General features: G+C 33.8%; 1 protein-coding gene across 1 annotated transcript; it reads left to right on the top strand.

The window, feature by feature from the left end:
- Positions 1–12: 12 nt before the first annotated feature.
- On the top strand, positions 13–11028 carry LOC128552938 (uncharacterized). The gene is made up of 6 exons (XM_053534017.1): positions 13–65; positions 547–681; positions 1099–1176; positions 3661–3738; positions 3951–4031; positions 10536–11028. Exons 1-6 carry the CDS (start codon positions 13–15, stop codon positions 10603–10605), a joined length of 495 nt encoding a protein of 164 aa, XP_053389992.1. The 3' UTR covers positions 10606–11028.
- The last annotated feature ends 654 nt before the right edge of the window (positions 11029–11682 follow it).

The following is an 11682-nucleotide window of genomic DNA, read 5'->3' as shown; positions in this document are numbered from 1 at the left end:
GATCAACTTAAAATGAAAACAGATGAAATCAGCAAGCTGAAGAATGAACTCGAAGAATCTAAAAGGTAATTAAGTTAGATGTTTAGTAAATCTGTAAAATAACAATATATTATTTAGTGTTATTAAAAGCCAGGTGGAAACGTTACACAAACGAATCAGTGGAACCACAATGGTTGATTTTATTTTGTATGAAAAATGTTGAACTCAAAAGCGAGAAGGAGCAATTACAAATGTGAGTTTCTTTTCTTATTGATTAAGTTAAGACCCATCAGTATTCTCGCAAACGCAATACTTTGAAAAACATTAAAATATCTACAGCATGTAAATATATGAAGTAACATATTTAGATACCTTAGGATTTAACTAAATTCTCCTGATAATCCATTGCTAAGAGAATGACAGTAACAGTGATGATATTATTTTTCTACTTGAATATCTACTTGAATTCTGATTTGCATTGATCAGACATCCAAGTCACAGAAATATGAAGCTTAAACGTCTATTTAGAGTAACCTAAGAGCAGTTTTGATGATGTGATGTCTTTAGGTCAAACAGAGAACAAATATCAAATCAAACAAGTGAAATAGATAACCTGAAGACGGAGTTGAAGAACCTAATGAATGAACTTGAAAAATCCGAGAAGAGCCGAAAGAGGACCGAAGAGGACCTTAAAGAATCTAAGTAATATATGTAGAAATTTAAGTTTTGATTTTCTAAACAAAAACTATTCTATAGACTGTTTTTTTCTTCCATGGAATACGTAAGAAGGAACGATAAATTTATACAGTATATAATGTTATTTTTGAATTCTTGGAAGTTACAGCATTGCAAACTGTTGTGAAATTGATTCAGTGTGGTGGAGTGAAATAGTTGATAAGTTAAGAGTTTGGGTATAAACGGCTAATTTGTTTAGGGTGAAAATATAACTGCATTGTGTCGAAAAGCAACACCGAATGACTTTTCAATTGTCTTAGTACATGAATGCAGATAAATGTGACAAGAAAAGATAAATGAAGAGAAAAATAATGTTGAATAAGAGAAACAGTATGTCGTGCCTGAATAAACAATAAAACGTTATTGTCTCGTATCTGTTTTAAGGTTGCAGACAGCTGATCAACTTAAAAAGAAAACAGATGAAATCAGCGTACTGAAGAATGAACTCGAAGAATCTAAAAGGTAATGCACTAATGGACTTTAGTGAGTTTCAAATTGCTTCCCTTATTGGATTATATCCAAGATAATTAAATAGTAAGTTGGCCCCATCTGACTTTATCGCTATTTTGTCTATGAGATATATCAGTTGTAAGGTGTGAGATATCTTGCATATTTGTTAGAATTAATGTCTGGAATGTCAAAATTAAGACACTTGTGTGATTGTAAAATATGAAGTTGAAGGCATTATTAACTTAATAGTCATTATGATCAATATCTTAGCTTTATTTACATCATGTTGTTACAAATAACAATAACATAGCGATAACAATATAGAGAAATCCAAAATGAAAGGACCTATTTACTTTAAGACAGCATGAAAGGGAGATAACTGACTAAAGTCTCCAATTACTTTTTAAATTTGTAAAATAACAATAGTGAATTTATTGCTATCGAAAGTGTCTTATTTTCTGCGGACATGTTATACAATCAGATCAGTAGAATCACAATCGTTGATTTAATTTTGCAGGAAAAATGATGAACTCAAAAGTGACAAGGGGAATTTGAGATATCAGCTTTTCCATTTGTTTTTTTTTTCTTTGACGGCAGATATTACGGAAAAATGGAATGCATTTGATAAAGCAAAAGCAGAGGTCATCATTATGATATACTTTGTGATTTTTATGCTAAAATACTTGAAAATAATATCATGAATTTAATTGATAGTTAAAAAAATAACACCCACGTTTACGTAAGTTGCTGCAGTACGTTAATAAATGCCAGAAAATGTAATAATTACAAATTACTTTAGTATGCCATGAATGTCTTAGTAACCCTAAAACATATATAATGTCTGGTTGGACATCTGCACGAATTAGAGATTGAGAAGCTCCAGTATCCTTTAGAATTTTAATAGGAGAAACAGAACCATCAAATATAAATGGCTCATAAACCTCCGTGATAGAATGAGAATTGGTGTTCTTGACCTCTTTAACAGTATTCATATCAGTACCAGAATGGGGTTTAGATTTCAGAGAGGTAAGGCCTGTAGGTCTTTCCTCATCTCTTCCATGCTTCCTCATTCAGAGATAATATGTCATGGTTTCTTGCAATATCTGCAAGTAGATAGAGACCAGGATTTTTCAGCAAGTTTATTATCTTGAAATTTTGACTTACGAGACGTTCCCGTATTAGAATTATTACCAGATGAGAACCAAGAAATATTTTAAAAAAAAGAGATCTTGTTTAAAATATTTGATTTGTTGAAGGACATTTTATTACTTCAAGTATAATCATCAGCCAATCTAACAGCCTCTTCTGAATTTTCAACCTGTTTTTCAGTTTATCATAACTATTACCTATCTTCTTTCATGTACACCACCTATCAAATAACTGCTCTTTAACTCGGGCAAATTCAACATGTGTCTGGTCAAAGTATTTTCTATAATTCCGAAATCTTTGCTCGTAAACCGTTTACAAGCTCATAAAATTTTAATATAAAATCTTTGACATCATAGTTTGAGCTGTGTTCTACCGACAGCTGTATATAGATATCACGGGCTTTTCTAATTATAACAATTTATCTCCCCCTTCGTCTATATTTTTCTTCTCTTTTTATTCCTAACTTTTTCTCTTCTAAATGAAATTCCTTCTTTAATTACAATGCTTTTAATCTTAAATCAGACTAGGTTTCAACAATAAATGACTTAGCAGATGAATCAAACATGTTTTCTTCCATGAAGTATTGAACAATAATATTCTTTTTTCTTGTTTGCATGGATTTACTACCGAAATTTCATAATGCTTGGCAAGCAGAAGTAAATCAGATTTCCTAGATAACCGGAACATCTCCTGGGATGGCTCAGCTACAAACTTACCAAAATCAAACGAGATTTTGATAGCTGCTGGTACTGTACCAAGAATCAAAATGAAGAAAGTTTTTATACAAAATAATATGTAAAATTTAGCTGAAAAGTCTTAATCTATGAATTCAAAAGACAATGGAGTAACGTCTAAGGGTAACAACCGCTTGCTACAGTTAACAATTACAAAATTTTATTCATAAAAGTAACAATTCAAATCCCTTAAAAATGTCAAATAGTTGTAAATTTTAGTATTATCAGCAAGAATAGTCCAAATCCTGCCCTGGTCAAATTTAAATCCAAACTTTAATAATTCAGAATTTTTCACAAATCCAAACTGAATCCAGTACGCCCTAACAATATAAATCCTCTCTTCAAAATTACATTTTTAAATCCACAATCCACAATATAAATGTAAATCCTTCAAATATTAAATAACCAAACTGGTAATATTTTGTTTTTAAGAAATAGTAATATTTTGTTATTAAGAAATAGTAATATTTTGTTATTAAGAAACACAACACAGGAAACTGAGTGGCTTTGGAGGAAGTTTCTTTCTACTATTATAAGGTAAATGAACGTCTTAAAATATAAACGTTCTTAATTCTAAAAAAGTGTTTAAGATTATTCACATATCAAATTCCAGGAAACAAACAGGAAACACCATAAAAGAAAATACAGAAGAAATTGCAAAGCTAAAGAATGATCTGCTAGATATTAAAAGGTTGTTTTATCTGTTATTTCAGCATATTCATTAATAAAAATGTGTACAAATGAAAATCTTCGTGGCTATGTAGCAAACTAGAATATACAAATCATGATCAGATTTCTCTCTTTTTACTTTCAATTGTTAAGTTTTCATATGTTTTGTTTTAAATTCATCCTTCAGAGATAGCAGTTATTGTGAAGATCAAAAACATAATCTACTTATTACAGATACTGCAAAGAAGCTTTTGAAAAGCTGGATCAGAAAGATAAAATGATTAGTCAGCTACAGGAATCATTGAAAGCAGAAAGGTATGACTTTCAGAATGTCCAAAAGTTATTTTTTACTTTTTTGTTTCATTTACAGCCGAGACTTGCAGACAACATCCATCGTCCATGCTACAAAAAATTCCAAAGTCTCTTATTAAAACAATATGATCACTGTTACTACATTGATTACATTTTCATTTTAACCTACTACGAAAAATGAAAGAAAATAAGACTGTTGACTTATTCGATATAAGTAAATTAAGTAAAAAGAAATTAACAATGAGTGTTGTACTGCAACGGAGTCTTTTTAATAGAAAGAGTTGCATAAGGATCACATAAATGCTTTTTAGACAGACTATTAGACTGATGAAATGTTTTCATAAAACATCCAAATTGTGTTGCCAGTTGTGATATTGTAGTAAATACAGATTTTAAGAATCATACTCGATAAAAAGGAATGGTGGCAAGGTGAGGTATTTGTATAAATTCTGAAACGGTGATACACAGACTGGCATCAGAACGTTTAGAATTTATTAAATTTCATTATCACATGTTTGACGTCAAGGAAGTGAAATAAAGCCATTCGTAATTTTGGTAATACACTAGTCTAATAACGCTTTGACGTTTACGTCGCTTTAAGTGTAGGAAACGTTGGTCGGATTTACTTGGTCTGCTATTGGTAAAGAATGAAGGCACTTTGATGATTCAGCAGGAAAAGCTTACACGTGAGAAAAAGAATATTATATTTATGTCTTTTCTCATTGAATTTATTAAACTCGTTGAATAAAAATTGATAAAATGCTCGGCAGGGCCTCACATATTATTATCTTATTCAACTCGTTTAATAGATTTAATATGAAAACACACCCAAGTAATATCCTCTATTAAAAATGTCAGGATAGATTATATAATAATTGTAATACCTAAAGTAAACAATCAATGAAAAAAGAATATAGAGAAATAAGGAAGGCAACATTTTTCCTATTTAAGTATTATACCTTGTTTCGAAGAATATTGTTAACGCTAACATTATCGTTGATAAATATCTCAGGATGCGATTATAGGTATTGTAAAATAAAGGCCTGCTCTTGATGAATATGGAATATTGGCAACCTTCAATTGAATGAAGATATCTTCGGCTAGCTCCTCTAGTGTTATTACTGGTCTCAGGTTGCAAATATTTCATACTACAATCGCTGGCCTGTGTTATTTATATAATGTTCGAAGAGCTCTGTATAGTTTCTTTTAGTATACCGTTTTTTTATATACTTTTCATAAAAGCTAAAAGTCATTTCCGAAAAGATCATTTGGAACCTTATTACACAGCTATTCAAGATAGTAACAAAGTCGGTTTTATTGAGTCTGTTCATGAGCAGTATTAAATTACCGTTTGTCTTGTTACGAAGCAAACTCCTTTTTTACAAATACACTGAACAATCTCTTGATTAAAGGCGCTCGCTACAGTTTTTCCGAACGGATCGATATTTACTCCAACACCGTGCCAATTTGGTTGTGTTTCTAATCGATGTTGCTCATTGCAGAGTTGGAGCGGTCTTCTGCGCATGCCTGGAAGTGATTATCTAATGTTGCGTACGGCAAAAATTCGCAAATCATTGTATGTTCGCATGCATTTAATGTATAATATGTATAATATACTGACTAAAGGTTAGGGTAAGTATCACCATGGTTACAAAATATATACATTTAAAGTACTTTTAGTTCAAATTGCTTCAATCCAACGTATACTGGAGTCTGTAATTTATACCGGCGTTCCAACTGACCGGCTGTCAATCAAACCAATAAATCGATAGGCGATCAACCAATCAATGCGCTTGATTCGACACACACCTCTAGACGGTGTTAATGTAAATATTACCCTTCGACATTGCGATCTCGACACCGATAAAAATAACTGATAAATTCCTTTTGAAAATGATTATATATACAAGTAAAACTTATTAGAAATGGTTAAAAAGGTGGCAGTGGGAACTTTGCAAGTCCGATAGTCGCTTCCCAGAACGCCTAGATTATTCCTTTTCCAAATCCTAAGTTAAGTTTTGAGAAGTGTCTTCGCTGGATTAAGACTTGTGGACGTCCTCACAGACAATTGAAAGTGGATAAAATCGACGGAAACTACCACATATTTGTATATACAACGGTATTAATATAGCTAGCTTTCACTTAATTCACATTTGACCCGGGCGCCGTGCGATAAGTTAGTCTAAATTTGGCAACGTAGGTGGCTACGGGCTACGGTGTATGCGTTCACATTTTTTTGTGCCCCCCCCCCCCCCCCCCCCCCCCCACACACCCATGAGTGGTGGGGGCATATAGATTTGGTCTTGTCCGTGCATCCGTCCGTCCGTCCGAAGTTCGTGACGCGCCTAGCTCAAAAAGTATCTGATATAGATTCATGAAAGCTTTGATGAGTCTTAATCATGATATGAACTTGCGCACCTTCTATTTTCCATCTGGGTCCGCCCCTCTATTTTCAGAGTTATGGCCCCTGAAATAGTCAAAAATGCACATTTTCACCTTGTGACACGCCTAGCTCAAAAAGTATTTGATATATGTTCATGAAACCTTGCATGAGTCTTAATCATGACATGAACTTGTGCACCTCCTATTTTTCTTTCGGCTCCGCCCCCAATTTTCAGAGTTATGGCCCCTAAAATAGTCAAAAATTCACATTTTCACATTGTGACATGCCTAGCTCAAAAAGTATTTGATATAGATTCATGAAACCTTGCATGAGTCTTAATCATGATATGAACTTGTGCACCTTCTATTTTTCATTTGGGTCCGCACCCTATTTTTAGAGTTATGGCCCCTGAAATAGTCAAAAATGCACATTTTCACCTTGTGACGCACCTAGCTCAAAAAGTATAATATAAATGGTTGAAAAGGCTTTATCATGATATAAACTTGCGCACCTCATATTTTTTGGATGGCTCCACCCCCTATTTTTTAAAGTTATGGCCACTGAAATAGTAAAAAAATGCACTTTTCTACCTAATTATGTGCCTAGCTCAAAAAGTATTAGATGTAAATTCAGGAAACCTTGCTGGGTTCTTTATCGTGATGTGACCTTGCACACTTGGCATTCTTCTTGAGAATCTTAGCTCTTATTACAGAGTTATGGCCCTTGAAATAGGCAAAATAGTGGATTTTTTGTTTGTGATGCTCATAGCTCAAAAAGTATAGGGCCTAGAATAATGAATCCTTTTCATAAAATGTTTGTTGAGGCTATACCCCACTAAGACTGCAAACATGTGAATTATTGCCCCTATTTGTGACAAATGTACCAGTGGGGGGCACACCCTGTGTTCTAAAGACACATTCTAGTTTATTTTTTATTTTTTGGTACATGCCGGGAGAAATTCTTACATATGCTGCGCGGAGAATATACGGAAATAGTGCAATTTCAGTGCAGTTGCCTTGCAGTCACCACAAGCTTCCAACGGAAATCTTACGTGCTGGTGATGGCCAATATAATTTTATATAACCATCTGAAAAATGTTATGCCATATAAATGCCGCCGCACGGAAATGATGTGGCCGCTGTAGTGTTGCCGCGCGATGATTTCTCAATATCCATGCGATTTCATTGTGCTGGAGATGACCAATATAATTTTATATAACCATCTGAAAAATGTTATGCCATAAAAATGCCGCCGCACGGAAATGATGTGGCCGCTGTAGTGTTGCCGCACGATGATTTCTCAATATCCATGCGATTTATTCGGTACTGCAGCAAGCAGGAACCTTGTGGCAGCTCTCCGAGTGCCGTGCGAAGGTCTCAGGTGTCTACAATCATCGTATGATTTCTTTTAGGCACTTTGTCCACTGAATATCGTGCGTTGGCTGCACGATCAGCGCGTGGCCTCCTTACGATGCCAGTGCGGAGATTGCGCAATGCCACCTACGACATGTCTACGGTCTACGGGCTACCGGCTTTCGATTAATTCAAATATGTATGACTTTTCGCTAAACAAAGTCGTAGAGGCCCCGCCCCACTGCCTCCGCATGGAGGTCACACAGAAAGGAGGATACGGGCAGCCTACGGGTTCCGCAGACACATCGTAGGCCAAAGATAAACTAGGCATTGTTGGTTTATTTCTCAGCCATAACACTTTCTTATTGGGCATTTACATAACGAGAAGCTGTAAAGAGAAAGTGCCAAAATATTTAAGTAGCAAAAATATGAACTAAAAAAGCTACATTATTCGTGCCGAAACTTTTCAGTTGCCTCGATCAACATGTACGTGGAAAGGCATCGGTGATGTGAATTATTTTGAGGTTGAGGGAGAAGGGCTATTTATACCTAAAATGTAAATGTATCATTATCCTTCAACGCATCTTTTCCAGTTTTGCACACGGGGCATAAGTACTGATAGAGTACAAGTCGAGAAAATACTAAGAAAATATCAAACTGAATGATAAACAAATATTTTTATAATAATAAAAACACGCATAAACTTGTCAGTGATTTATTAAAGAAGCAACACAAAATTTTCAACAATAAATATCATCAGTAATTATCGTCGTGTAGCCTTCTTCAACTTATTCCGTCCCCGTCGAATGTCGGAAAATCCCCAAACTATCAATGTAAGAGTCGTAACAGTACTTTCTCGAAATTTATCTAAATGTTTTATAGACACATAATAAGCCAATCTTTTCAGAAATATCGCGTAAGTAGCAGCAACAGCCATTTAGTATTTTGTTGTAGCACGTGACCTGTAGGCGGAGCCTGGCGTATGGTCAACTCTGCATTGAGTCACAGCTGTTTCTAATCCCGTACCGTACCCATACCGTACATCCGTATTAAATTTCGTAAACTATAGGTTTTGTTCGGAGAAAGGCGGGAACTTTCATCGTTCTATGACATCAAAATGCTTCAGTAACATCTTAAAGTCCGCTTATTAAGAAATCTGCCGTTTGATAATTTGATATACCTCTAAGTCATTTGCTCAAACACTGAAAGAGTTTGTTGCGTTGTATAAATGCCCGCCACATCCCACCTCGTTGTTATTTGATTTAAGCGAAACCTAATATGGTGACCTATCAATTTTCTTTTTGTTTTAGATTAGGTAGACATAACCAGAGGTATGTGCATAGTTTGATTAAATTCTGTTAGGTGAAACTCGATAAAATAGCAGAAGTACCAACTTGAAATTGACAAAAATATACAAAAATAGCCCCTGGATCTGCTGAACAAGTATTCCTTTCTTTACAAAATCATTTTCTTTTGATTTCTCTGAGCATGTTTCAAATAGATATATTGTTTTCCGTTATAAAAATGCTTAAATATCAAATTTATGCTGATTATTGTACTTTACTGAAATATATTTTAGGATTATAGAAATTTTGAAAAATGTTAAAAATAGCACCATATCTAGGGGCAAATTTAATTGAAACAAAGCTGGTGACCTAGTATTTTTTATTTCATTTTTCAATACATTATAACATGATCTTTTAATACAAAATATTTCATCAAAATCTATTGTTGAGAAAAAATTTACGAAACTGTAGCGAGCGTCCTTAAATATTTCGATTACAGTCATGTCGCCAATAGCGGATCATAGCGGATCATAGCTGATCACATAGTTATAAAATCTGGAAAGTAGATTCCTCGGAAGCACCGAGGCGTTACATTTTAGCAAAAACCTGAGAAGGAATCGAAAAATTAAGCTTAGACCTAACACAAATCTTTGTTTCTCGTAACATGCTAAAAAAATTAGGGTAGGTAGGTCGGAATTTGTTTTGGATTATTTTTATTAAAGTGGCATTATGCGCATCTTACTGCACATAGTGTGTTTTTGGTTAGTGTTTTATAAAAGCAATTTTCGGTTTCTGTGTATTAAAATGTGCTAAATTAACAATATTGCCGCTTAATTATTTGAAGTTAATGCTTTAGAAATAAAAATATCAGACTAATAAAATAATAGTTTATTTCTTCAATCTTCTACGCAGTGATCTTCCTTACCTATAGGTAGAGATTTCTATAGCTGAAGGGAAGCATCTCCTGCGTGCAGTTTGACTTTTCTTAAAATGACTGCCCCAGTTAAAATAAGAAATGTCATATTTGGAAACTTATTATTTCGTACTGGTAACAGGAATAGTTCGGTATATTGGGTTAAAGGCTAATTTCCTGCACCCTTTTTACTCACACATCTACTTAAGCTTGATTTTTACTTGAAAAACTTTAAGTAAGACTTTTCGGAAATTATTTTTTTGTGTCAAAAATTAATACAAATAAGGCGGTATGCCTTTAGAGCATCAGTAAGTTGATTTCTAACATCATTGACCATATTTAAAGCATAAAAAGGTGCAGTTTTAAAAAGTTGAAAAAAATTCTCTAAGGCCATAAAAATATTTAGGGTCGGGCAAAAAATTTAGGGTAGGTCGGGATACCTTACTGTCATGCAGAGCAACATTTTAGTTATTCGCAGTTAAACTTTGATGTTATTTTTCCCGCAGCATGTACTTTTGATGACTGAAATATTTTTTCAAGCATTTCTGTATGAAAACTGCATTCCACTTTCAGGAATACGACTCCAACGACAAGATATGGTGCAGTTTTAAAGGCAGAACCACTACAGTTTCTTTCCCGTTAAATTCTTGGATAGTTGCATGAATAGAGGAATATTTCTTGATAATATTATAACAATTAATTTTACTGTATTTGTCAATGTTTTTCCAGGGCAAATCATATTGGATTTGCTTATGAGTGAATGCACAGTACTTATATGAAAGGATGAAATAAATAGTAGCTATTATGTATTAATATTTCGACCAGATCCATTGAAATTAATCAGAAATGGTATGACATTTTAATGCCAAATAGCTTTGAAGTCGATGGTAAGCAGCTTAGATAATGATGAACAGTAAAACATAGAAATTCTTTCGTACACTAGTCTTTTGAAATGACCGTCTATTTTCTGTATTTAGATAAGAACTGAATATATTACGGATGATATTCATACACGAGCATTTTTTTAAACAAGTTTAGCTATGCATAACTGGACACACACAAGTTTCGTTCGACATCATTATTAATGAGAGGCTTTTTATGGTATTTTAGATAAATTTCAACTTTTGCTATGTTTACAGCAAGATATATAATAAAATCGGTATGAAGATCCTTTGGAATTGTAGGATGCAACCAAGCAAAATAATAGCAGGCTCTGTTTGAATGAATCTTTTCATGAGATGTTATAAAGTCCCCTTGTACCGGCTTAAGCAGAACTCATTGATATTGAATGGATCCTATGATTCTAAAGGACCAGATATAACAACAATGAATCCAGGAACGGGGAGACATTTTACGGCCGCCGCACGACACTGAAAGATTGCTCTTGTGATATTGATAAAATCTATATGAAGATGGATTATAGGATCCATTCAATATCAATGAGTTCTGCTCAATTCCAAAGGATCTTCATACCGATTTTATTATATATCTTGCTGTAAACATAGCAAAAGTTAAAATTTATCTAAAATGCCATAAAAAGCCTCTCATTAATAATGATGTCGAACGAAACTTGTGTGTGTCCAGTTATGCATAGCTAAACTTGTTAAAAAAATGCTCGTGTATGAATATCATCCGTAAAATATTCAGTTCTTATCTAAATACAGAAAATAGACGGTCATTTCAAAAGACTAGTGTACGAAAGAGAATGCAGTCAAGCAAA

The sequence above is a fragment of the Mercenaria mercenaria genome, unplaced genomic scaffold (assembly GCF_021730395.1).
Source record: "Mercenaria mercenaria strain notata unplaced genomic scaffold, MADL_Memer_1 contig_3311, whole genome shotgun sequence".
Taxonomy (NCBI): domain Eukaryota; kingdom Metazoa; phylum Mollusca; class Bivalvia; order Venerida; family Veneridae; genus Mercenaria; species Mercenaria mercenaria.
The sequence above is the reverse complement of the archived record's forward strand: the minus strand, read 5'-3'. Positions and strand labels throughout refer to the sequence as shown.